Genomic DNA, 27,078 nt, shown 5'->3' with positions numbered 1-27,078 from the left:
GGGCAAGGTGATCATGGCAGCCCGTTCTTAGAAACCCGTTCCGGAGCACAGCAGCCTTCCAGAGCGTGGGAAGGAGGCTCTCTGGGCTCTGGCAGGTCTCCAAGCTCTGAGCTGAACTCCTCTGACACGCTCGTTTTCACCCCTGCTGCCCGAGCCAGGAGCCGGCTTCCTCCACAGGAGCCGCAGGCATGTCAGGACCCTGGTCAGGACCCACACGCCATCCCGTAGCGAGAGGCAGCAGACGTCCGTGTGCGTTCGAAATGACCGAGCACAACCCCAGCCCTCTCTAGGAGCAGGGTCAGAACCCAAGAGCCACCCCAAGAGAACGAGACATGCTCCAGCGCAGAAACCTCCCCCGCCCCCGGCACCCAACCCCTCTCCACCTTGCAGGCGAGCCCCTGGCATTGGGCCCCAAAGAGGCACACCCAGTCCCATGCAGGGCACACAGCCCAGAGGGGAGATCGCCTCCACTGCCAGCGTGCCCCTGGAAGCAGCCCATGAGAGCTGATCTCAGCCGGCAGGGAGACAGCAAAGGGCCGCATCCAGCCTGGCTGGCAGTGGGTGCCAGGCCAGCACAGAGGGTGGGCTCTGCGTGTCCCCATGACAGCCAGGTGGCTGCAGTGCTCAGCATGTGCCGAGCTTTCAGGCTGGTCAGCCTGCATAGTCTCCCTGCCGCCGGGGCAGGTTGCCACAAGCCAGCCGGTTACTGCTCCCCTGCAGGGTGTGCACGGGAACAGGATCGTGGCCCCTTGGCAGCTCAGGTCCTTGGTCAGTGCTGTGACAACCAGCTGCCATGGAGAGGAGCGAGGCCCTGGGGGAGGGAGGGCAGATGGGCCCCTAAGAACAGAAATCCAGGGCCAGATTCAGAGCAGCGGTGCAGGGAGGGGGGCAGTCCCCATCCAGGGGCAGGGCAGCTATGACCCGCCCCATAGGAGCTCTGCCAGCTGTGCAATCAGCTCTGGCCACGCCCACCTTTGAGGCCACGCCTCTCCCCGCAGGCCCCACTCCCATCTCCGCTGGGGGTCGGAGCGGGGCTCCCGCTCTCAGGGCCCCTGCTCCCGGCGGCTGCTGGCAGGGCCCCTTGTACCCTCCCACGCTACCCATGGGGCTTATGGGGCTCGCAGGCCCAGCCGGGGAGACCCAGCCAGGCCCTCTGCCTGGGTGCTGGGTGCGGAGGCGGCAGGGGTGGGGCTGGGGAGGGCCGGGTATTTGCCTGTGCGCTTGCTGATCGCTTCCACCAGGCTGGACGGGAAATAGCCCACACGGTCATTGCCGGTCCGGTTGTCATGGATACAGCCCTTCCACCTGCCGTCCGCATGCTGCTCCAGAACCTGCACGACAGAAAGGCCCGGAGAGGGGGGCGCTCACTGGCGGGACGGGGCACGGCCGAGGGGACGGGAACTGCAGGCGAGAGCCAGCCGGCAGGACAGGAGGGGGCAATGTCCTGCTGCTAGCTCCTGCCACCGCGGGCTGGTACCCCAGGTGGGCGGCTGGTGATCTGCTGCAGCCAGCTCGGCAAGGGGGCAGGGGCAGGGACTATAGGGAACAGCCCAGTGCCGACCAGATGGTGGGGGGGCAGGGACCGTAGGGAATGGCCAGGCGCTGGCAGGGGGGGCATGGACCGTAGGGAATGGCCCGGCACTGGCAGGGGGGGCATGGACCGTAGCGAATGGCCCGGCACTGGCAGGGGGGCAGGGACCGTAGCGAATGGCCCGGCACTGGCAGGGGGGCAGGGACCGTAGCGAATGGCCCGGCGCTGGCAGGGGGGCAGGGACCGTAGGGAATGGCCCGGCGCTGGCAGGGGGGCAGGGACCGTAGCGAATGGCCCGGCGCTGGCAGGGGGGCAGGGACCGTAGGGAATGGCCCGGCACTGGCGGGGGGCAGGGACCGTAGGGAATGGCCCAGCACTGGCAGGGGGGCAGGGACCGTAGCGAATGGCCCGGCGCTGGCAGGGGGGCAGGGACCGTAGGGAATGGCCCGGCGCTGGCAGAGGAGGCAGGGACCGTAGGGAATGGCCCGGCGCTGGCAGGGGGGCAGGGACCGTAGGGAATGGCCCGGCGCTGGCAGGGGGCAGGGACCGTAGGGAATGGCCCGGTGCTGGCAGGGGGCAGAGACCATAGGGAATGGCCTGGTGCTGGCAGGGGGGCAGGACTAGAGGGGCAGGCAGATGGGGCAGCCCGAGTCCATCTCTGCCCAGGCATGACTTTGAAAGCGAACAACAACGCATAAAGGGCTGAACTCCATGACCGATGGCTCAGATGCGGGGGACGAGCCTCCTGCCAGCCCACGGGTTCGGGTGGGAGCCCCATCCCCCAAGATGGGGGTGGGCTGCTCCCATCTCTGTGAGCGCTAGGTGTGGCTTGGGCAGCTGCCTCCCTGCCCCGCCCCTGGCTACGGGGGCAAAGGCTTCTCTAGCCCTTTCCCCTCCCGGCTAGTCCTGCCTTCTCCAACCAGGCTCTTTCTACCTGCCAGCGGCTGCCCAGGCAGCTTGGTGCCGGTGGAAGACTCCTGCCTTGGGGCACTAAGGGGCAGTAGGCTCCTCCCTCCCCGTGAGCAGAGGGGACCGAGGGGCAGGCTGCTGGAGGGAGGGGACTTGGGTCCTGGGGGCCGTGAGCCCAGCCCTGGCCTAGCCCGCCGCTGCCGGCACTGCAAGCAACTCACGGTGATGACGTCCCCGGCTTTCACATTCAGGCTGGTCAGGTCGTAGTTGTTGCAATAATCTTTAACAGCCCTGACCTGCAGCGCCGCTGAGGCATCTGCCGAGAGAGCAGGAGGGAAGCGTCGGAGAGAAAGCCCCACAAAGTCACCTCCCTCTCCCGCCCCGCAGCAAGAGATCTGGGCTCCCTGGCAAAGAACAGGGGACAGGAGTTCCCTGTAGCTGCAGCAGCGACGAGAGAGCACCCACTGCTCCAGCAATGAGCCGCGCCAACCAGAACCTGAATGCAGCGCTAGACTGTACTATCCTGTTCAGCCATGAGGAGGCGCCATGCGTAGCCGGAGCTCAGCCAGGCCAGGCAGAGCATTACAGGAGCCTAGGACGAACACCGTGGGTGTCTGAGCGAGATCTGTGCCCTGTCCACATCTGGTACAGAGCCCCTGCCAGGAAGCCCACAGCCCTTTGCAGAATCAGAACCAAGTCCCCTGCCACTGACTGACAGCCACTTCTGGGGCAAAACGTGGCGGCTGTTTAACACCAATACCCCTGAAGGGCTGAGGATGGTGATAAAGGACATGACTGCCCTGGAGAGGGAGTTAGGCCGGGTACCAGGGCTAACAGCCTTGTGCATGTGCCCCAAGGAGAAAATGCTCCAAGCAGCTCGAGTTGATGCACTTGACCTTCATAGGTGGGTCAGAGTCCAAGCCCCAAGCCCATCAGCTGGCTGGGAGCTCCCTGCATGTGGTGGGGTGGAGCATGAGGGGCCACGGTGTGAGCCCAGGACTCGCCCCCTACACAGGCCAGAACTCACCTCCCACCTCAGGGCGACAGAGCAGCTCAGAGCAGCTGGGAGTCACTGCCCTAGCCGTGGCAACAGCAGGGCGGGCAGGGACTCTGCTCCCGTCAGCACGGATGGCAGCCCACATCAGCACCAGCTTCCCCATGCTGGTGGGATGTGAGGGGACCCCGGCCATCCCCAGCACCCGCCCATGGAGGGAACCCCCCATACCCCGCAGCATCTGTTTGATCTCCTTGCTGGCTTGGGTGGCAGTGAACTGGTGGACGATGTCCAGCGCCGTCTGGCTGTACGTGTTCCGGATGTGAGCGTTGATCCCGCTCTGAAATAGAGACATACTGAGGGGAGGGGCGCTCAGGGCTGGCCACGGCAGCCACACCCAGCTTGCAGGCAGCTCAGGGATGCCACAGCGACTCCAGCTGGGACAGACTCCCATGGGCTCTTGGCCTTGTTAGCCCCTCCGCAGGCCAGCACCACCCAGCCAGCTGCATTGTGGGAGCTCAGTGGAGACCTGGGCCCGGGACTGGGGGAGGACTGGGCAGGACCCACTGCATGGGCAGCATATGCTCTGTGGGAACCAGTGTGAAACTCACTGGGTGATTGGGGCAGGCTGGTTATTGGGGGATCGGGGAACACAAAGCCAGTGGGAGCCAGAGCCTCCCTCCCCTGCAGTCCAAGGTGAGTCAGTGCCCACTCCTGACTCTGCCCATGGGGGAGGAGAGCCCAGGAGGGCCCCACTTCTGCAGGGACGCCCCCTGGACATGACAGAGGCTGAGCAGATTTGCACACTGGACTCACTCTCTCTCTCAGCCCCGCTCCTTCCCATTCACTTCCTCTCACTCCCCCATCTCAGTGGTGCATCAGGCAGCCGCAGAGCCCCCCAGTCCAGAGGGAAACCCCCTTCCTCGGCACTGGACTGGAACCGAGACCCAGCCAGCTACCCGGACCTGAGCCCGGACTGCAGCGTTCAGGCTGTGAGCGAGCGGCTCCTGCCGACAGAGCCGGGACAGGGGGCACAGCTGCCACGCTGGCTGGGTAACTGGGGCAGGGGGTGAGGAAACACGACACCCAGGGGTGCCCCAGCCCTAGCACAGCCAAGCCGCCCTGGGGACAAGCTGTCAGTCACCTGCCTTCCCCCCAAAGGAACGCCCCAAGGAGGGTGCGCTCCAGGAATGATGCTGCAGCGCCACTCGCATTGTCCAGCGCCCCAAGGACATGGGGGCAGCTGGGCAGGGGGATGCTCATTTCACAGCCCCCTTGCAAGCCAGGCCAAGAGCCCCCTGCACTTGGGGGGGCCCCCCAATACCCTGATCCTGCCCTGGGAGAGCTGCCAATGGGGAACAGACCATGCCCTGCTCCAGCGCCAGCCCTACTACCCTAGGACAGGAGAGCTCCCCCGGCTAGTTCAGCAGTTTCCCGCCCCCTCGCACACGCAGCATGACGCAGGGGCCCTTACGTCCAGCAGGAGGCGCACCACGTCCGTCTTTCCACACAGGGCTGCCTCATGCAGGGCTGTGCCCGCCTTGGTTTGCCGGTTGATGTCAATGCCAGCCTGTAGCAGGAGCCTGCCAGGAGCACATCAAACGGGTTAGCGACGTGGGCCAGGGGGAAGAACAGGGGCAGGCGGGTGCAAGCTCCCCACATGCAGCTGTGCCGCCATCCCTCACTTCTGACCCACAGCCCCCTGCCAGCCCAGCCCTGGGCTCCCCCCAGCTCTGCTGGTGCTCCTCACTCCCGACCCGCAGCCCCCTGCCAGCCCAGCCCTGGGCTCACCCCAACAGCTTTACCGGTGCCCCTCACTCCCGACCCACAGCCCCCTGCCAGTCTTGTCCTGCCCCCAGCTTTGGAGCTCCCCCTCAATCCCGACCCACAGATCCAGGGCAGAGGCTGCTGCTTATGCCAGATTCTGTGGCGATTTTGTCCAGCACCCCAGCCCCTCTCGTGGGGGTTTTCCCTAGACCCCGAGTTGCCGAAGCAGGAGACCTGCTGCGCTTGTCCCATTGGTGCCCATAGTGGGCAGGACCCAGCTCGGAGGGACACAACCCCCGCCTCACCCAAATTCTAATGCAACAACGACTAAAATCCAAAGGGCCCCTCCCCTTTGGGGCATGCAGCAGGGCTCTGTTCCCCGCACTCTGCACCCCTGCCAACCGGCTGGGAGGTAACCCGCAGTCCCCCTGCCCACAGACACCAGACGAGCATGTGACTCCAGCCCTCCCCCTCCATGCTGCAGGGCCCGCGGCAGCAAAGGACAGGGGCTGGGGGTGAACAGAGAGGCAGCTGCCTCCATCCAGGCCACATCTGCAGCAGCTGGGAGCACACCTGGCCAAGGTTACAGCACTGCCATGAGCCAGTGCTGCAGGCGGATGGCTGCGAGGTGCAGAGCCAAGGGGCTGGGGGATGGGGTCCTGTCTCAGCTGCACTGCCCAGCACCGCATGTCTGGACCACCTGGGCAGAGCAGCACCCACCGCCGGATCCCACCTGGGCATCACCCCACAGGACTCTGCCACTTCAAAGATACTGCCTGGCCCTGCAGCCTGGCCATGAACTATCACCGAGGGGCAATGCTGAGCCACGGGACCAACCTGCAGCGGGCAGCCAGAGTCAGGGCATGGCCCTGCGCTCAGTGGGAGCAGAATGCGCTCAGAGCATCACAGGATTGGGCCCACAATGCCAGTTCTCCCAGGTTGGGTCCGTTTTCCCCTTCCTCTGAGGCCCGGGCAGGCCAGCACAACACACACACACACTTCCTGGGGCCGTCAGCAGTGACAGCGCTGCGATGGCGGGCACCCGCCCCCAGCCCTCTGACCAGCCTGGCTCCCTGCACGTGCTAGAGTCACATCTGCTGCCAGACGCTGTTCACTCCCTCGGAAGCACCTGGCACTGGCCTGTCACAAGACAGGACACGGGGCTGGCAGGCCCATCGGTCTGACCCTGTGCAGCCGTCCGTTCGTTCCAACAGCAAAAATCCATGTGTGCTGCATCTGGCCCCTCCTGCCTGGGAACCGGGAGACAGAATCCAACCTGGCTCGTGCAGCATGAATATCATGCCCAGTCCTGGGGGCCGCGTTTTAAAGGGGGCGAAGAACGACAGGGAAGAGCCACAAAAGTGCTTCAAGTGCTGGAGAAAACAGCCGAGAGAGACTGAAAGGGCTCGGCCTGTCCAGCTTGGGAAAGCCAGACTGAGTGGCTAGGCCGTGCCCTTGGTGGGGAGACGGTAGGGGGTGCTAAGGGGCTCTGGGACCCAACGGAGATGGGAAGAACAAGGGCCAGTGCCTGGACGCTGAAGCCAGACAAATTCCAGCTAGAAATGAGGCACAAACTGTTACCGGGGAGGGTGGAACGAGCTGCCCAGGGACATGGTGGATTGTCCATCCCATGAAGGCTTCAGATCGAGCCTGGGAGACGCTTTAGTCAAACCCGAACTCTTGGACTCGGTGCCGGGGTAACTGGTGACGTTTTCTGACCCGGGCGAGGTTTAGACGAAATGAGCGATGCTTCTTTCCAGCCTTCAATTCCATGCAACAGCAGCTGGGTCCAGCCCCTGTCACTTCTCTCCACCTACCAAGAATCCCACGGGTGGCCCAGAGGCTAGAATTCGGTGGCAGGACCTCATCCCGGCTATGCCGTCAGCCCAGCATGACTCTCCGAGCTCCGGGGAGAGTTTGCGAAGACGCCAGGGAGTGAAACCTATTGTTCATCCCTTGGAAAATGCACCCAGCTAGCCAGGAACCCCTGAGCTCCAGCCACCATCGGGCTAGTGGCTTTAGCAGAGGATGCTAGAGAAATGTACATGGAATCCATGCTCGATTTACTGGAGACACAAGAACACCCAGCGCGGGAAGCGGAGCAGCCTCATTGCAGTGAGTGAGACGCAGGAAGCAAAGGCCAGAGAGCTCTGCTAGCTCTGCCGGTGGAGCGATAGAAGGGGCTGGTGGGGAGGAAGGGAGTTATCTACCCCTTCCCTTAACACATGAACCAGGGGACACCCCATGAAATGAACAGGCAGCGGGTTTAAGACCAACAGAAAGAAGTGCTTCTTCACACAACGCACCGTCAACTTGTGGCACTCCCTGACGGGATGCTGTGAAGGCCAAAAGTATAACTGAGTTGAAACAGTAATTAGACACGTTCATGGAGAATAGGTCCATCGATGGCTATTAGCCAAGATGGTCAAGGAAACAACCACACGCGCCGGGTGTCGCTAAATCTGCCAGAAGCTGGGACTGGGTGACGGGGGATGGATCACTTGATGATTCCCTGTTCTGTTCATTCCCTCTGGGGCACCTGGCATTGGCCGCTGTCGGAAGACAGGACACTGGACTGGATGGACCATTGGTCTGACCCAGTGTGGCCGTCTGTATGCAGTAGCCCAGAGGAGAAGGTTCCTGGGACAGCGTGTACCACACTTGCCCCGCTGAGCAGTAACTTGAGGGCGTACGCCTCAGGGTTTTGTGACCAGCACTAACCAGCGTAGCCCCCCAGACCGGCCCTCTCTGTGCAGCAGAACACAAGCTATATCCGAAACGAGGCTTGGAACAGCTCCACCCTAGAACAGGGAGTTACCATGGCGGGAGGCACTGATTTAACTCCACCAGCAGCCCTGCGGGGCACTGCTTTCCAAAGTGCCATGTCGCTGCCGGGGGAGCCAGAAGGGCCAGTGGTGGAGTGGAAGTGGGACACAGCTGGCCTTCCTTAGGTCTCAGCCCACCCCTCGACTCTCAGCGGGGTCAGACCTGCTGAGGTACCTGGGCTGTGTCTCCCCTGCACTGCCTAGGAGTGGGGTGCTTAGTGCCTTTGCAAAGCCCATGCACCAGGCTGCACCAAAGCACCGACGGGATACGATGCCAGGGGCTGCTGCTGGCACCCCAGGGCCCCCGCCTCAGGGACTCAGGACATCTCCACTTCCCATGGCCTGGTTGAACCAGCTCCCCCCCACATCTACACCCATGTGCCACAGACGTTTCCCTTTTCCCTCCAACCCCTTCCCCTCGCAGGCTCAGCTCGCCCGCCCCGGCTGGTAGCAGGCTGTACACAGCCCCCAGGTGCGGGAGTCAGGGCTCCACCCAGTGACTGGCAAGGGGCACAGGTTTGCTGGAGTGGGTTATTTTCAGTGAGCTGCCCAGCCCGTGGAGCTGGTGAGCACCAGGCCGCGCTGCCCACGATCTCTGCAGAGTAGGCGAAGGAAGAGGGGACGGCCAGGCCTTGGAGTGAAAGAAACTCTCTCTGGAGGACGCTGACAGCTGCTCGCCCTCCCCCAGCCCCGGCATGCCGGAGCTGCACTGCACCTCCGCAGGCTAATGCCATCCGGAGATGCCCAGGAGGGTGGGGAGCTCGGCATTACCACTGCTGAGGTCAGGAGTCAGATCCAGCAGGACAGCTGCTGCCAGGCTCAGAGATTAGCCCTGCGGAGAGCTAAACCCTGATGAGAGGGCGTCAAGCCACAGGCAATTTGCTAAGTGACTCCAGCAGCCGGGGGAGGCCTTGCCCCGCTCTGCTGCCCCAGGGAGGTGCTGGGCATCAGGGATGCATCCCCCAGCCCCTCGTCACGCTACCAGCCACCTCCACTGCAATGCCACAGCTTCTCCAGCAGGTGGCACCAGTTCAATGAGAAACCTGCACCCACAAGCCCACTGCAGGGCCCCCAAGTGCCCAGCCCTGGGGCCAGGTGCTCTGCACCCTGAGACCCCCCACCAAGGGCCAAGAGCCCCTCACCCTGAGCCTAGTGCCCCTCACCCTGAGCCCAGCACCCCAGGCCGGGTGTCCCTGGGAGACAGCAGGGGAGCTCAGCCCCTCACCCTGAGCCCAGCACCCCAGGCCGGGTGTCCCTGGGAGACAGCAGGGGAGCTCAGCCCCTCACCCTGAGCCCAGCGCCCCGGGCCGGGCGTCCCTGGGGGATAGCAGGGGAGCTCAGCCCCTCACCCTGAGCCTAGTGCCCCGGGCCGGGAGTCCCTGGGAGACAGCAGGGTAGCTCAGCCCCTCACCCTGAACCCAGCGCCCCGGGCCGGGCATCCCTGGGAGATAGCAGGGTAGCTCAGCCCCTCACCCTGAACCCAGAGCCCCGGACCGGGCGTCCCTGGGAGACAGCAGGGGAGCTCAGCCCCTCACCCTGAACCCAGCGCCCCGGGCCGGGCATCCCTGGGAGACAGCAGGGGAGCTCAGCCCCTCACCCTGAGCCCAGCGCCCCAGGCCGGGCGTCCCTGGGAGACAGCAGGGGAGCTCAGCCCCTCACCCTGAGCCCAGCGCCCCGGGCCGGGCGTCCCTGGGGGACAGCAGGGGAGCTCAGCCCCTCACCCTGAACCCAGCGCCCCGGGCCGGGCATCCCTGGGAGATAGCAGGGTAGCTCAGCCCCTCACCCTGAACCCAGCGCCCCGGACCGGGCGTCCCTGGGAGACAGCAGGGGAGCTCAGCCCCTCACCCTGAGCCCAGCGCCCCAGGCCGGGCATCCCTGGGAGACAGCAGGGGAGCTCAGCCCCTCACCCTGAACCCAGTGCCCCGGACCGGGCGTCCCTGGGGAGACAGCAGGGGAGCTCAGCCCCTCACCCTGAGCCCAGCACCCCGGGCCGGGTGTCCCTGGGAGACAGCAGGGGAGCTCAGCCCCTCACCCTGAACCCAGTACCCCGGGCTGGGTGTCTCTAGGGGAGGGCCCAGCGCCCCGAGAGGGGACACACATGAACTCAGCCTCTGACTGCACCAGGAGCGGGTGCCAGGCTGCCCGTAACAGCCCAGCTTGGGGGTCCCACAGCCACGGACCTTGTCTCCAGCCACTGTGGCCAAGGCAAAGTGAGCATCGTCCATGCACGCAGCCCCCCAGAGCTCTCACCCGCCGCTGCCTGCCAGGGTGGGCGGCTCATACGCCATTCGCCTGTGCACACACCCAGCGGCTGAAATCTGCCAGAGGAGGGGTGCCAAAGGGACAGGAGGGGGCAACGCACACCAGGACAGGGAGCCCCGGGCACCACAACCAACCACCAGCCCCATCAGACCAGGGACTAGCCGGGGCCGGAGACTGGTGTCACCAGCTGCCAAGGGGGCGTCTCTCTCCAGCAAACCCTCCCCCCCGGCGCCCCCCACTGCGGCAGCAGGAGCCCTCCCCCAGGCGGGGCTGGTGCTCACCTGATGATGTCGATGTGCCCGTTCTTGGCTGCCAGGTGCAGGGGGCTGGTGCCGTTGGGGTCGGTGGCATCTCCTGGCTTGGGCTCCAGCAGGGCTGTGCACATGTTGCTACTCAGGAGCAGCTGGACTACCTGGGACACCAGAGGCGGAAGGGACACGGCTGGAGAGACAGCTCAGCTCCACTGGAGCCCAGATCCCAGCCCGAGCGAGGGCGGGACATGGCCCAGCTACACAGTGCAACAGCACGCGCTGGGCCACCCACCCCGGCACCGGACCCATCCACAGACCCTTGGGGTACGGAGACGCCTTGAACCGGATCGCTGGGCAGGGCACGCTCTGGACCCCAGGACAGGGCAGCCGGTTAAGCTGTGGCCCAGGGCCTGGGCTGCTGAACAGACAGGCCGGCATTTTTCAGCGAGCTGGAGAGCGTTCTGCCCTGGCCAGGAGAGCCCGGGCAGGAAGGTTTGTAAAGCATCAAACTACCCCCTGTTTCTTCTGAGCCCCTGGGGCCATTTGCCAGGCAGCCTGGCCCAGCGCCCCCAACCGAACGCTGCCCCTGCCAGGGGAGCAGACCTGCAGCCTGTAGCCCGCCTGTCCTGCGGCTCCCAGGCACTGGTCTGGGATGGCCTGAGCTCCACCCTGCCTTCGGGAGCAATTCACCTCCCCCGGCTCTCCGCTCCAAATGGCAGGCTGGGCTCTGGGGGTGTCCCAGCCCCCGGCTCCCTGTGCCCCCCACCCTGGGCGCTACATGCTGGGTGCAGGAATGCAAGGGAGTATTTTTCCAGTCTCAGCCAATGTGGAGCAGGAGGGAGAGCGGATCCTGCCCTCCATCTCCCCAGTGTGACCAGGGCAGCCGGGGAGTGAAGCCAGATTTCCCCCGCTCAAAAGTGAGAGCAGGATCCCGGGAGTGGAGTGGGATCCTGGGCGGGGGCAGGGCAAAGCTCCCCATGCACACGTAGCCCCAACCATGCCCAGGGAGAGGGTTGCCAGGCCAGCTGAGGCCTGCAGCAGGTTCCACTGGTGCTGCCGACTGCGTCGTCGAAAGGGGACTCAGGCATCTGGATGGACTTACCCCGACCCGGCCAAACTCACACGCCAAGTCCAGGGGCGTCTTCCCGCAATTGTCCACGATGCACGGATTGGATTGGTGCTGGAGCAGCATCTCCGACTGCGGGGCAGACAAAGAGGGCAGAGCTCAGCACGACGCCCCACGGAGCTGGCACAGCACACGAAGCCCGGCCCACCCCTCGGAGCAGAGGCATCAGGGCAGCGTCAGCCAGAACAGGAACCCATCCAGAGTACGTGGCACCATCCCGGGCTGCCAGCTGGAGACTGCAGTCTGACACTGGCTCTGCTGGTGCCCCTCAATCCCTGCCCACAGCCCCCTGCTAGCCCAGCCCTGGGCCCCACACAGCTCTGCCAGTGCCCCTCAATCCCGACCCACAGTCCCCTACTGGCCCAACCCTGGGCTCCCCCACAGCTCTGCCAGTGCCCCTCAATCCCTGCCCGCAGCCCCTGCTAGCCCAGCCCTGCCCCCCACAGCTCTGCCAGTGCCCCATAATCCTGACCCACAGCCCCCTGCTATTCCGGACTTCTTGCAATGCCAGTTATGCCAAACCGAACGGTGATTCTGTGATAGGGAGAAATGTCCCACCAGGACGAGAATGAAACCTACCAAGCTCCTCGATGGGTGACCAGCTGCCATACACATGGCCAGGCCTCCAGCCCCAGCTGCTATCCCAGCTCACCCTTCAGTCCCCGGCTGTCTGGCGGGGGCACACCCCCTCTGCCCCTTACACACAGCGCGCCAGCCAGCCAGTGCCGACTGCCCATGTGAGCAGGCAGATCCAGGAGCCTGGGCAGGGCTCAGAATGCCCAAGGGAAGAAAGCCAGCTCAGGGCGGGCAGCTGAGCACATGGGCTTGGCCAGCCCCCGGGAACAGGGTCCCCTCCCAAGATGCTCCTCATCCTCCCACGCTCTCCAGTCTCCCCCATGCTGCGGAGCCGCTGCCGGCTGACCCCGCTGCCAGCAATGCCAGGCCAGTGCCGGCCCACCAGGACCTGACCCGGTGCCCAGCTCGTGGAGCAAGCCACTGGAAGTGCTCAGCGAGCCCGGCCCCCCTTACCACGTCATAGTGCCCGTGCTGCGCCGCCAGGTGCAGGGGGATCTGCCCTTCGTCTGACTGGACGTTCACGGCTGACCCGGCTTTCAGCACCATTTTCATGGGCTCCTTCTTGCCTTGCCAGGCGGCGTAGTGCAGGGGCCGCATCCCTGCAGGGGCGGAAGAGGAACGGCCGGCTGAGCAAGAGGTGCCCCCCCAGCCAGAAACCCGGCCACAGCCCACACGGGGCGCCTGGCTGAGTGGGCGCCTCCCACCTCCAGCCCTGTCCAGGGAGGAACCGACGAAGCAGCTTCCCCAGAGCCGTGTGGCCTCAGGCTAGGGCCAGGAGTGGAAGTGTCCCGCTGGGGGGTTGACCCGACAGGGAAAGGAGGGGGCAGGGCAAGAGGAGCAGGATGGGGCAGCTGAGGAGACAGGTTCTGGGCAGTATCCCTGCTAGGGCTGGGGGGTGCCTAAGCTACAGGGGGAGCCCGGGAACTGCTCACAGCCAAGGCAGAGTCAGGCTTCCCGGCTTAATGGTGCTGCTCAGGCCTGCCCGTGTGCTGGGGGTGAGGGTGCTGGCACTGGACGAGCCCTGAGCTCCCAACCCAGCCCCAGCGGTGGGTCCCGCCAGCACGCTGGCTGCCCAGCTCTGTGGCTAGGGGTCTCTAGGGCTCCAGGCTGGCAGCATGGAGAGCCTGGGCCGCTGCTGGGAGCAGCCAGATGGGCACGGCCCAGGCACCGCTGCTGTCACCAGCCCAGTTACGGAGCTCGCTGGGGTCACACTGAGCTCCCAGCCCCTGGCAGGGACCCGGCACTTGCCTTTATTGTCCTTGATGTCCACAGCGGCCTGGGCCTCCAGCAGCAGTGAGATGAGCTCTGTGTTTCCATTGAGAGCAGCGTGGTGCAGCGCCGAGAACCTGGGGAGAAAAGGCACAGGGTTAGGCCATGACCCTCCCGCCGGGGTCCCAGCATCTCGGGCGCAGATTAGGGCATTAGCACCAAGCGGATGTTTCTGAGGGTCTGGGGACCCCACCGCCCTCACAGTCAGCCCCTTCCCCACAGAGCGCAGGCAGCGCGCAGGAGAACACCGCAGAGGGCGCAGCACGAACCAAGCCGCAGCCCAGGCCTACGACGAGGGCTGGGAGATGTGGGATTCGCCCTTTGGTGCGGAACTCGATTGAGATTTCCCCCTGGGTTATAGCAGCAGGGTCCCTGCCTGCCTTGCTCAGCCCCTCCCAGCCAGGCTCAGCAGGAGACAGCAGGACAGGCGCTGACCTACTTGCTTCGGTAAACAACCCAGAATCCTCTGCGCCACGACAATGTTCTCCGGCTGCCTGCGTCCCACAGCGCACAGCTCCTTACCCGGGAGGAGGGTCTGGGCAACCAGCTGCCCGGGGGTGCTGCTCGCTGGAGGGGGATTCGGGGGAAACCGTTAGCTAGAGCGCGAGGGCTCAATCTGAGCTGCTGGCTGGAGCAGGGACCGTGCGGGGAGCTCCCCGGGGGCTCTGGCTCAGCCCCCGTGCTGCCTCTAACAGCCTGAGCGTGCTCATGGGACGTGCCCAGCAGGCCCAGGGCAGGCCTAGAGAACCCAGATCACTCAGGCTTAGCTGCACTCGCTATCTCCGGGAAGCGCCTTCATTCCACGCGGGAGATTGTGTCTATGGCCATCGTGTTTGTGGCTCTCTCTCTGCAGCCTGCAGGGCTGGTCGGGGTGACAGACTTTGCATACCATGCTGAGCCCTCCCAGCGCTGCAGCAAGCAAACAGCCCTGCCTGGCCACGCAGGGGATCTGTGGGGCGAGCCAAGCCAGCACCCCACGCAGTGCACTGCTCCCTCGCCCCACGCTGCACGATGCCAGGTCAGAGGTAACCAGCACAGCGAGAGTCCCAGTGACGGCTGCGTTTTGCGTTGTTCTCAGGAACGCAAGGGACACCAGGGTGCTGTCAGCAAGCCCCAGCTGTGGGCCAATGGGCCAGGCATGCCATGTGGGGAAATACTGCCTGTCACGGAGTGTTGGGGAGTCAGGGCCCTGTACCCCCGGCTTCCTGCGATTCACCAGGACTCTCAGCCAGCCAGTAAATCAGAAGGTTTATTTAGCCGACAGCAACACAGTCCCAGACAGGTCTTGCAGGCACAGACAACAGGATCCTCCCCAGTTAGGTCCATCTTGGGGTCCCAGGAGCATCACAGCCCCCTTCGGGGGTCAGAGCCCTGTCTATCCTCCCCTCCATTCCTCAGTCAGCTCCTGAAATCCTCTCCCTCTCCAGCCTTTGTTCAGCTTCCCAGGCAGAGGTGTCACCTGGCCTCTCCCAGTTCCTGGGTTCTCACGTTACCTGCTTAGGTATTTTCTCTCCAGCCAGTCTCCCATCCCCCAGTGCAGATCGTCCTCCCAGGCCAACACTCCCCACTCAGCATTCACAGACCACAGTAAGAACAGTCCCAGTTCGTCACACTGCCTGCCCCACTGGCCAGGGCTATCGCGGGTCGGCTGCCTGGCACTGCACCCTGCATCCCCATTGCAATGGTGCTCGCATTGTCCATCACCACCCAGAGGTCAATAACCCCTCTGGCTCTCTCTCTCCCCTTGCCACTGTCTGTGGCACACAATTTTAACAGTCAGGTTAGCCACCAGAACACTTTGGGGGGTGGGGGGACGTCGGTCTCTCTCTACGGGATCTACTCGCGCAGAAGTTCTGAGCTCAAAGCAGGCCTCACAGGGGATACGGGTCCCTTCTGGCCTTCCCATCACTGAGTCTATTCTCCCTGCTGTCCCCCTGCAGAAGGGAGACGGTCACGGAGCAGGGAGCGGGGGCACCACAGAACTGGGCTGTAACCAGCAACACAGGCGCCACTACGGCTGGAATAGTGGGTCCCAGCAGTGACCGTGCTCAGCTGCATGATTCCAGATACATCCCCCAGAGATGGCAGCCGCTCCCACCCTGCTCCCTTGGAAACCTCCACATGGAGCCTTCCTTCTCCTGCAGCCCAGCCCCACCGCAGCAGGAAGCTACTGGGCTCATGCCGTGCACGGGAAAGCTGGGGCGCCCCGGCAGGTGAGCAGGACCCACGTTCCCCTTCTCACCTGGAGAGGTCTCCCCCTCCCTTACCCCGGAGCATCCCACCTAATCCAGCCTGGCTGGTTCTTTATTTCATTTTTAATGAAAATGCCTGTAACTTCTGCAGGGAGCGCGGGCGCTAATCCTGCCAGCTTGGGAGCATCGCAGAGCAGGGCGGCTTCGAGCGAGGGCCCCCCCCCAACAGGAAGAAGCAGGGCGGTGCTCCCCCATAGCGTTGGCAGACAGGAACTCATCTACGAGTGTGAAAAACCTGCCGCCCGCCTCCAGTGCCTGTCGTCGCGGCATGCCGGGCACTGCAGCCCAGCAGTACTGTCGCCTCCATTTCACAACTGGCAACACCCATGGACGGGTGGTGGGGGGGTGACCTGCCTAGGGTCACACAGCCAGTCTGCAGGAGAGCTGGGAAAGAACCCAGGAGTCCCGACCCCCAGCCCCGGCTCTAACCACTAGACAACGGTGCATTTGACAAGAACCTTGCTCCTCTCTGCCATGCATTACAGCAAAGGGAGGATCTCAAACCTCCAGTCCATACCGCAAGCCAGCCCCTGCCCTAGCCTGCACACCAACCCATGTGCCGGCCCATTAGCAGGGAGCGCGGCAGGCGCTCAGACACAGTGGTGACAATGATGGTGCGACGCGAGAGCTGGACATGACATTTCCCATTCACCTCCCACTGCCAGCCCAGCTGGGGGAGAGCCCTGGAGACGGAGATCCCTTGGGTGCCTGTCTCTGCGTATCCCTACAGCAGCTGCCTGCGGGAGTGCCACCCTCCCCTCCGACACACAGAGAACTGCCCCAGGGGGCCTGGCCAAAGCTCCCTGCCTGTTCACTGCAGCACAGGACAGCCCTCAGATCTGCCTCCAACTCCAGCCAAGCCCAGGGTCTGGCTGTCCCATGGCACCGATGAGGGGCCCTGTCACGGAGTCCCCGGGCGATGTTCTGGAACAGCTCCCCACAAAGCCTGTCAGGACTTTGGGGAGCCTCCTCTCCCTTGGAGCAGACTTGTTCAGGGCAAGAAGCTCCCACGTCTTTAACTCCTGGGTCTCTCCTTGGAGCATTCAGCATCCTCTGCCCCTCCGTGCGCTTCCCACAGCGAGCCCGCCCAGGCGGGGTCCTGGGGAAGCCACTGGGTCCTGCACCCTCACTTTGCAGTCAGACGTGACTCTCAGCCAGCCAGGAAAACAGAGGTTTATTCGATGACAGGAACAGGGTCTAAAACAGAGCTTGTAGATACAGCAAACCGGACCCCTCAGCCGGGTCCATTCTGGGGGGCAGTGAGCCAGACCCCCACGTCTGCACTTCACTCCTCGTCCCCAGTCAACTCCAGACTAACCACCCCTCCCCGCCCCTCCTCTCTGCTCAGCCCCTTTCCCGGGACACGAGGTCCCCTGATCTCTTTGTCTCCAACACCTTCAGCTGGCACCTTTGCAGAGGAGGGGCCCAGGCCATCAGTTGCTAGGAGACAGAGTGTCAGGCATTTAGGTGCACTGGCCCTTTGCTCTGCCAGATACTTAAGAACTGCCATGGGGACACTGAGGCACCAACACAATATTCAGAGAAAACATTAAGAACATTCCTAGTTTATCACAGGCCCCTTCTGTCTGAATCCCTCTGGGGAGCCACCCAGCACCTGAGCCCCTGGCTCCCCCGACCGGACAGGCAGCAAAGCACGGTGGTGGGCACAGAGCGGGGCAGTCAGCCGGGATCCGTGACCACGCGAACACTGGGGGACGCTCTGGCTCCTCTGGGGGCTGGAACATACAGGCTCAGGGGTTCAATCCCCTGCTACTGGCGACCCACCGAGGGGCCTGTAGGACTAACAATCCAGAGGCCACGAGAGACCAGGATGGCAACACCTGGCAGGGTCATTTACATGGGAGGCAGGTGCTGTGCCACCACAGCAGACTGCCCTAGGGAGGGGATCGTGCCCGGGGCATGCAGGGGAGCTGCCCATGAGGCCAGTCACTAGGAAGAGACGAAGGGAATCAACCCAGGAACCAAAGCAACTCAATGGGAACCCCTGCCTGGAACCCACCCAACTGCCCGACTGAGTTCTCCAGCGGTGCCTGCCCACGCCCCCCACCACTGCAGCTGGGCCCAGGTCTGCCTTGGTGCCCTTCCCACCCTGCTGCCCCCCAGCAGCCATTTGCTCATCCCACGTGGCTCAGGCAGGCTGCAGCGCCTCCCATGCAGAGCCGGGTCATTCATCTGCACCGCTGGATGCTGCAGCCAGCCTGCTCCTTCCCCAGCCAGGCCAGGCTGCCTCGGCATCTCTCTTGCCTCTCGGCTGTCAGCTTCTGATCCAGAGCACGGCAGGATGGGAAAGCCCTGCAAGGTCTCTGTGATGCAGTAGGGACTGTCTGTGTGGGGAGTGGGAGAGCAGGGGAGGACTTTAGGAGATGGACGATGCCAAGGCCTGTAACCTGAGCTAGGTAAGGGAGGGGAAAGGTCAAACACCTTTGCCCGGGAAGGGGAACAAAGGAAGGGAGTGGCAGGAGGGAAGCAGTTGGAGTTTGGGCTTGGGGCTGTGTGGGTGGAATTCAGGGTATCCTAGCTGGGATCCAAGCACCCTGAAAGCCCAGAAGGACTCGGTGGAGGGGTCCTGACTGTGCCTGCAAGCTCTGCTGTAACCTGTGTTCCTGTTGTCCAATAAACCTTCTGTTTTACTGGCTGGCTGCGAGTCACTGTGGGTCCCAGGAAGAGGGGTGCAGGGACGGACTCCCCCACACTCCGTGACAACTGGTGGCAGCGGTGGGATATACTGCACCCCGTGGACGGCGCTTCCTGCAGTAAGTGACTGGGGAGCAGTAAAACGAAGGGGTGATTAACCCCTGGGAGTGTGTGCCCAGTGAGAAGGACTGTGCAGTAACAGGGTCCCCCGGGGGATTGCAGCGAGCGGTCCCAGGGGCGGAGGAGTCTGCAGCTCGACCCTGGCAGAGAGGTGGTGACCTCACGAAGGGCTGGTGCACTAGGGGTCCCCCTGGAAACCGTGGGGAGCGGCGAGCACCCCGGCCTGTGAGTGGTCAGCAGGAAGATGTATGCCAAGCGGCGCAAGTGCGACCTGCTGGAGCTGTGTAAGCAGAGGTGACGCTGGCCCGGCCCGAGGTGGTGGCCTCAGATCGGATGGTGCCCGACACCTACCTGACCCTGATGGGCGTGGGCGGGACCCCATTCAAGGTACCCATGGCAAGGGTACACCTGAAATGGGGGGCCAAGGAGGGCCCCAAGGATGTGGGGGTACACCAATATTTGCCCACTGACGTGTTAATGGGAGGGGACCTTGAGGACTGGCCTAGTAACACCCAGAGTGCCCTGGTCGTGACTCGTAGTCAGAGTCGGCAAATGGCACTGCTCCCCGACAACGGGGAAGGTACTCGACCTGAGGTGCAGGACCCTAACTCAGGGAGCGGGGAACGCCCAGGGGCACGGTGCAGAGAGGCTGCGGCCTCAGACCCAGCCAGCAAGAGAGAGCCGGTCCCCATTCCTGTCCCAGCTGCTGAGTTCCAGGCCGAGTTGCAGAAAGATCCCTCCTTGCGGAAGCACAGGGACCGGGCTGACCTTAGTGCGGTACAGACCATGAGGAGAGGTTGCAAGGAGAGGTTCCTGTGGGAGAAGGGGTTCCTGTACCGAGAATGGGCTCCCCCAGGGGAAGTAGAGTCATGGGGGATCAGGAGGCAGCTGGTGGTTCCCCAGAAGTTCCGTCACAAGCTGTTGTACCTGGCCCATGACATCCCTCTCGCAGGGCACCAGGGAATCCGGCGCACCAGGCAGAGGCTGCTACAGAACTTTTACTGGCCTGGGGTCTTTACCCATGTCCGACAGTACTGCCAATCCTGTGACTCCTGCCAGAGGGTGGGGAAGGCCCGAGACAAGGGGAAAGCGGCTTTGAGGCCTTTACCCATCATAGAAGAACCTTTCCAGAAGGTGGCCATGGACATAGTGGGACCTCTCAGCAAGACGACCCGGTCAGGGAAGAAATACGTCCTGGTGGTGGTGGATTTTGCCACTCGCTACCCCGAGGCGGTGGCCTTGTCCTCTATCGAAGCAGACACAGTGGCAGATGCGCTGCTGACAATTTTCAGCCGGGTGGGGTTCCCCAAGGAGGTCTTAACGGACCAGGGGTCCAACTTCATGTCGGCCCTGCTCCGGTCCTTATGGCAGAAATGTGGGGTCCAGCACAACTGGGCCTCAGCGTATCACCCCCAGTCCAACGGGCTGGTAGAAAGGTTCAACGGGACGCTGAAGATGATGCTAAAAACATTTATGAACCAGCATCCGCAAGATTGGGACAAGTACTTACCTCACCTGCTGTTTGCGTACAGGGAGGTACCCCAGGAATCTACCGGGTTTTCACCTTTCGAACTGTTGTATGGAAGGCGGGTGAGGGGGCCCCTAGACCTGATGAGGGACGAATGGGAGGGGAAGGCCGCTCCCGAGGGAGAGTCAGTGGTGGAGTATGTCCTGACCTTCCGGGAAAGACTGGCCGAGCTCATGGGCCTGGCCAGGGAGAATCTGGCCCGAGCCCAGAGGAGGCAGAAGGTCTGGTATGACCGCACAGCACGAGCCCGTACCTTCGCCACCGGGGATCAGGTGATGGTTCTTATCCCCGTGAGGAGAAACAAACTCCAGGCCGCCTGGGAATGGCCCTTCAAGGTTATCAAGCAACTGAATGAGGTAAACTATGTGGTGGAGCTGTCAAACCGGGCACATCACCGTCGGGTGTACCATGTGAACATGATGAAACCATACTATGACAGGGGGAATGTGGTGTTGGCCGTGTGTGGACATTGGGAGGGGCAGGGAGATGACCCTTTAGTGGATCTATTCCCTGGGACAAAAGCTGGTTCCCCCCTGGAGACGATTCCCCTCTCTGAGCAACTGACCCCGGGCCAGCACGCTGAGATCAGAGGGGTGCTGCATCTGTACCGACAGCTGTTTTCCAACCAGCCTGGACGCACTAATTTGACTGTCCACCGGGTGGAGACGGGGTCACACCCCCCTATAAGATGCTCCCCTTTTCGGGTCACTGGTAAAACTGCCCAGGATCTTGAAAGAGAGGTCAGGGACATGCTGGCTTTGGGGGTGATCCAGCCGTCTTCCAGCCCTTGGGCCTCGCCAGTGGTGCTAGTCCCCAAGAAGGATGGGTCAATCTGGTTCTGTGTGGACTATCGAAAGCTCAATGCCATCACCGTATCTGATGCCTACCCTATGCCCAGGCCTGACGAGCTCCTAGACAAGCTAGGAGGTGCTCGGTACCTCACCACTATGGATCTTACCAAAGGCTACTGGCAAGTGCCGCTGGACGCAGATGCCAGGCTGAAATCGGCCTTTATCACCCCTCTGGGGCTCTATGAGTTTCTGACCCTGCCCTTCGGCCTCAAGGGAGCGCCAGCCACCTTCCAGCGCCTGGTGGATCAGCTACTGAGGGGGATGGAGAGTTTTGCTGTGGCGTATATTGACGACATCTGCGTCTTCAGCCAGACCTGGGAGGACCACAAGTCCCAGGTTAAACAAGTCCTAGACCGACTCCGAAAGGCTGGGTTAACAGTAAAGGCTGAAAAGTGCAAGGTGGGGATGGCTGAAGTATCTTACCTGGGCCATCGGGTGGGGAGCGGCTGCCTGAAGCCGGAACCAGCCAAGGTGGAGGTGATCAGAGACTGGCCTGCTCCCCAAACCAAAAAGCAGGTCCAGGCCTTTATTGGGATGGCGGGGTACTATCGAAGGTTCGTGCCCCACTTTAGTGCCATAGCCGGCCCCATCACTGAACTATGCAAAAAGGGGAAGCCAGACAAGGTGATCTGGACTGAGCAGTGCCAGGAGGCTTTCCGGGCGCTGAAGGAGGCTCTGGTTAGTGGCCCAGTTCTAGCAAACCCAAATTTTGACAAACCCTTTATGGTGTTCACTGATGCCTCAGACACGGGACTGGGGGCAGTGTTAATGCAGGAGGATGAAAAGGGGGAGAGACACCCCATCGTGTACCTGAGTAAGAAGCTGCTACCCCGGGAACAAAGCTACGCGGCCATCGAAAAGGAATGCCTAGCCATGGTGTGGGCCCTTAAGAAGCTAGAGCCATATCTCTTTGGGCGACACTTCACCGTGTACACCGACCACTCTCCCCTGACCTGGCTGCACCAGATGAAAGGAGCCAACGCCAAGCTCCTGAGGTGGAGCCTGCTCCTCCAGGACTATGACATGGACGTGGTCCATGTGAAGGGAAGTGCCAACCTGACAGCGGATGCGTTGTCCCGGAGAGGGGACCCTGAACTTCCCCAGGTCACTGGGCAGAGTGACCCCGCTCAGTTCAGTCTCGAAGGGGGGAGAGATGTGATGCAGTAGGGACTGTCTGTGTGGGGAGTGGGAGAGCAGGGGAGGACTTTAGGGGATGGACGATGCCAGGGCTGTAACCTGAGCTAGGTAAGGGAGGGGAAAGGTCAAACACCTTTGCCCGGGAAGGGGACAAAGGAAGGGAGAGGCAGGAGGGAAGCAGTTTGAGTTTGGGCTTGGGGCTGGATGGGCGGATTTCAGGGTATCCTAGCTAGGATCCAAGCACCCTGAAAGCCCAGAAGGACTCGGTGGAGGGGTCCTGACTGTGCCTGCAAGCTCTGCTGTAACCTGTGTTCCTGTTGTCCAATAAACCTTCTGTTTTACTGGCTGGCTAAGAGTCACTGTGGGTCCCAGGAAGAGGGGTGCAGGGCCGGACTCCCCCACACTCCGTGACAGTCATGCAGCCCCCAGGGAGCCAGCCCAGGGTCGTTGCTGCCAGCAGAGCCCACAGCCAAAGGCAGGGGAAGGGAGCAGCTATTCATTTTCTTTTCAGCTCCGGCTTCCCAGCATCTCTGTTGGCCCTGCCTGCCCCAGGCAAACCTGTGTGCGTGGCTCTCAGAGGGTTAGGAGTTACCTGGCAGAGGCAGAACAGATGGCTTCTGTTCAGCTCCAAGGGATGAGAGAATAACCCAATGTACCAACTTCTGGGCTGCTGTCAGGGCACGCCTGCCTCTCTGAGCCGCTCGCTGGCCATTGTTTAGGGCTGGGGCTGGCCCACCGGGCTCGGGGAGATGGCCAACAGCCACGGCCATGAGCTCTGTGCCATCTGCATGAAGCCCACACTCATGCAGAAACCAACATTTGTCCCTAGGGATCTCACTGCAGGAAGGCTTGGGGCAGATCCCAGAGCGACCCAGCCTGTAGAGAGCTTTGGAGGATGGGGCGAGTGTGTCTCTCTGTGCCGTGGGGCTGTGTGTTCAGCTGGCTGTGTCTGTGCCTCTGAGTTTGTTTCCAGAAAAAAAAAATAGCTCTGAAAGGTGGTTTTGGAAACAGCTGCCCGCCCCCCAGGGCTCCAGCTCCCCGGCATGCCACCATCCCAGGCCCAAGAGCCACTCGGTGCTACCTCCTGGCAGGTCCTCTGCCCCTCCAGGGCACTGTGATCTCAGGGTATGTCTACATCTACAATTTTGCAGCGCTGGTTGTTACAGCTGTATTAGTACAGCTGTATAGGGCCAGCGCTGCAGAGTGGCCACACTTACAGCAACCAGCGCTGCAAGTGGTGTTAGATGTGGCCACACTGCAGCGCTGTTGGGCGGCTTCAAGGGGGGTTCGGGGAACGCGAGAGCAAACCGGGAAAGGAGACCAGCTTCGCCGTGGTTTGCTCTCGCGATCCCCGAACCACCCTGCAAACCACAGGGAAGGAGACCTGCTTGCTCGGGGGTTCGGGGAACGAGAGAGCAAACCGGGAAAGGAGACCAGCTTCGCCGCGGTTTGCTCTCGCGTTCCCCGAACCACCCTGCAAACCGCAGGGAAGGAGACCTGCTTGCTCGGGGGTTCGGGGAACGAGAGAGCAAACCGGGAAAGGAGACCAGCTTCGCCGCGGTTTGCTCTCGCGTTCCCCGAACCACACTGCAAACCGCAGGGAAGGAGACCTGCTTGCTCGGGGTTCGGGGAACGCGAGAGCAAACCGGGAAAGGAGACCAGCTTGATTACCAGAGGCTTCCTCAGGTATGCTGGGATACCTGCTTATTCCACAGAGGTCAAGAAAAGCGCTGGTAAGTGTCTGTACTTGATTACCAGCGCTGGATCACCAGCGCTGGATCCTCTACACCCGAGACAAAACGGGAGTACGGCCAGCGCTGCAAACAGGGAGTTGCAGCGCTGGTGGTGCCCTACAGATGTGTACACCTCCTAAGTTGCAGCGCTGTAACCCCCTCACCAGCGCTGCAACTTTGTGATGTAGACAAGCCCTCAGAGAGGTATATGGGGGAGGAAGCAGAGTCCAGGCTGCTACTGATGCTGCAGAGAGCAGGAGACGGGAAGATTCTGCTGTGAAGGAGAGAACAGGGGCAACAGGCAGTCCTGAGCACTGGCCTTTGAGCCTCTGGATTTACGTGCCCCTGCCCAGCAGCGCTGCATAGGACCGTGTGTGCGCACTGTGGCCTGGCACCATCCATGGGAGCGCCCTGCCCAGCAGCGCTGCCCACACTTGCGTGATGTGGCCGAAGATCCAGCTCAGGAGCTGCCGGGACTCAAACAGAGCCAGTCCAGAAGCTGCTAATTGAAAGGAATCAGTGTCCTGTGGAGGCACCTCTCTGTCCCCACAGCCACTCAGCCGCTGCTCTGAGCGGGAACAGCAGGGCCCATGTTTGTACTACAGCGTAATGAGATCGAGCCAGGAGCGCAAGGGAGAGTGTCTCCTCCACACGGCCACAGGTCCAGAGCGCCCGCAAGCCAGCCTGGCGCAGTCAGCCGGGGCACAGCCTGGCCCTTCCCCTGGCCTGAGCTCCAGGCTCTGCACTCCCCCTTTCCTCTAACATCTGGGGCGGAGCATCCCCCCGCTAGCTGGGTCCCGGAAGGCTGCGGGTGGAACACAGACCCCTGCCTACAAAATATCCCCCGTCCCTTTCTGATGGAGTTACTGTTGACTGTGCAGCTGGCCTCGGGCCGACTGCGAGGCCAGGCGGGTTTGGGCCGTTATTTACAGGGAACCTTTAATCTTGAAAACTGTCTCGGAGCATCGGCGCCAACTCCGTGGGTGCTCCGGCGCTGGAGCACCCATGGGGAAAAATTAGTGGGTGCTCTTCACCCACCAGAAGCCAAGCTCCCCATAGCCCACCTTACCTCCTCCCCTGGGCGCACCAGATCCCTGCTCCTCCGCCTACCTCCCAGCACTTGCCCCCTGCAAACAGCTGTAGCAACCTCTGGGAGAGAGGGGGCAGGAGCAGGAACATGGCACGCTCAGGAGAGGAGGTGGGGCCGGGGCGGGGACTTTGGGGAAGGGATTAGAATGGGGGCGTGGAGTCAGGGCGGGGACTTTGAGGAAGGGGTAAGAATGGGAGTGGAGGGGTGGAGTCGGGGTGAGGACTTTGGTGAAGGGGTTAGAATGGGGGTGGGGGTGGAGTCAGGGCGGGAACTTCGGAGAAGGGCTTATAATGGGGGTGGGCTGGGGTGGACTTGGGGGGGGCAAGGGGCAGAGGGGGGTCAAGCACCCACTGGCGTGAGCAGAAGTTGGTGCCTAGGCCTCGGAGGAAGCCGGGCCTAGAGAGGAGCGTGGTGGGGTGGAGACAGAACCCCTGGGCTCTAGTCTGATTTTAGACTAAGCTTTTGGGCATAGAGGCTGTCGTGGAAAATGTCTTCCCAGTGTGGGTAGCACCTAGCCCAGGTGGGGTTCCCACAGGGGGGGAGCCCCAGTTTGTGGAACTGCAGCTTGCTCTAGCCCAGGGCTTTGGAGCCGGCCAGGGGCAGGTTTCAAGAGCAGTTTAGGCAGTGCTGGCTTCTAAGGGACAGAATGTCATTATAGCCAGTGACTTCTCTGCATCCTGTGCCCATTTTCCAGACCACGCAGGCCTGGTCTGAGGGAAACACGGCAGAGCATTAAATCCAGCCCACGGGGCGGGAGCCAAGCCTGGCTTTTCGTTCCACCAGTGTCTGCAAAACTGATTTGGCACGAATCACAAGGCCATGCCACTGAGGCCTGTTAGATACAAGGCTCCACACCTTGCATTCCCCATGGCAGGCAGCGCTCCCCTCTGCCGTCCAGCGAAAACTCAGGGGACACGGTGCCAGCTAGGGGAGTCTGTCTGGGGCTAACATGGAAACTGGAGGTTTTGGAAACTAGCTTTTCCCCCCAGCTGTTCGAATGCAACAATTAGCAACCCCGTGTCCCAGAGCAAGGCAAGTAAGCAAAGCTGCTGGGCAGAGAGATCCTAACAGAGAATGCTGGGGGAGCTCAGGGCGTGGGGGAGTGAACGCTGCAGAACCAGATAGTCTGTTCCCTCTCCCGAACTCTGAGACGTCTCAGAGCTGGGCTTGGCAAAAAAGAAGAGGCCCTTGTAAACCAGGGGGAAGAAATGCAGGTGCCAACAGACCATAGAGAGCAATTCACTTACAGAGCAGCCCAATTTCATCATGGAGCTTGGAGGACTCTCAGACACCTGAGATACTCTTCTACTAGCTCCATCCAAGCAGCAAGCAGCCCCCATTCACACGCTCAGCTGGTCACCGGGACATGCAGGTGGCACCTACTTACCCATCAGTGTCTTGGAAGTTGACATTGACTTTCTTTGCGGACCCGAGGAGCTCTGGGGGAGAGAGAAAGCAAGTGTTAAACAAGTGACAAACAGGGACATTCACGGAGTGTGGGGGAGTGAGGGCCCTGCACCCCTCTTCCTGGGATTTACCGTAACTTTCAGCCAGCCAGTAAAACAGACGGTTTAATGGTCAGTAGGAATGCAGGCTACAACAGAGCTTGTAGGTACAACCAGGACACCTCAGTAAAGTCCTTCTGGGGGGCAGGGAGCTTAGACCTCAGCCTTGGGGTTCCCTGCGTTCCACCACCCAGCACACAACTGAAACTAAAAACTCCTCCAGTAGCTCTCTCCCCTCCCCCCAGCTCCTCCTCTCCTTTGTCCAGTCTCCCGGGCAGAAGGTGTCACTTCTCCCAACCCCACTCCTGGCTCAGGTTACAGCTCAGGGATCTTCCTTCAAGGGAAGACCCCACATCCCCAGGTCAAATCCGCCCCGCTCCCTGTTGCGTCACACCCAAGCTCTGACAAATGCCACTTTGTCCCTTGCTTTGCAAACGCCGTTTTACACTAATTTAGGGGCCCCTGCAGAACCACGGAATGGGGACAGCCCTGAAAGCAGCAGGGGAGACTCAATCTTGCCTTGGAGGGACCCCATCCTGGGATGGGACAGGAGCTCATTCAATTCATGGTCCATGCAGAGAATCCCAGCAAAGGGCCTAGCCATGGCCAGCTGGGGGGGGGATTTCAGGACATGGGCACTTTGCCACCAGGAACTGGGCCGAGATGCCCAGTTCATCTGCTGTGTGCCATCAGCCTG

At 62.3% G+C, this 27,078-nt stretch overlaps 1 protein-coding gene across 3 annotated transcripts in view; it reads right to left on the bottom strand.

The window, feature by feature from the left end:
• CASKIN1 (CASK interacting protein 1) overlaps positions 1-26,310 on the bottom strand; it is a 56,568-nt gene extending 30,258 nt beyond the window's left edge. For 2 of the 3 annotated variants that reach the window (XM_050968544.1, XM_050968545.1), the window contains exons 1-9: positions 26,264-26,310; positions 13,490-13,587; positions 12,695-12,840; positions 11,642-11,737; positions 10,570-10,700; positions 4,909-5,017; positions 3,666-3,774; positions 2,662-2,756; positions 1,214-1,331 (exon numbers count right to left, since the gene is read on the bottom strand). In XM_050968544.1, the coding sequence (XP_050824501.1) occupies positions 1,214-1,331; positions 2,662-2,756; positions 3,666-3,774; positions 4,909-5,017; positions 10,570-10,700; positions 11,642-11,737; positions 12,695-12,838 (802 nt within the window). In that variant the 5' untranslated portion in view covers positions 12,839-12,840; positions 13,490-13,587; positions 26,264-26,310. Of the gene's footprint in view, positions 1-1,213; positions 1,332-2,661; positions 2,757-3,665; positions 3,775-4,908; positions 5,018-10,569; positions 10,701-11,641; positions 11,738-12,694; positions 12,841-13,489; positions 13,588-26,263 lie in introns of those variants that run through there. The other variant, XM_050968543.1, reaches the window with a different exon arrangement.
• Positions 26,311-27,078: the final 768 nt, after the last annotated feature.

The sequence above is a fragment of the Gopherus flavomarginatus genome, chromosome 9 (assembly GCF_025201925.1).
Source record: "Gopherus flavomarginatus isolate rGopFla2 chromosome 9, rGopFla2.mat.asm, whole genome shotgun sequence".
Taxonomy (NCBI): Eukaryota; Metazoa; Chordata; order Testudines; family Testudinidae; genus Gopherus; species Gopherus flavomarginatus.
Note: the sequence above shows the minus strand (reverse complement) of the source record. Positions and strands in the feature narration are given on the sequence as shown.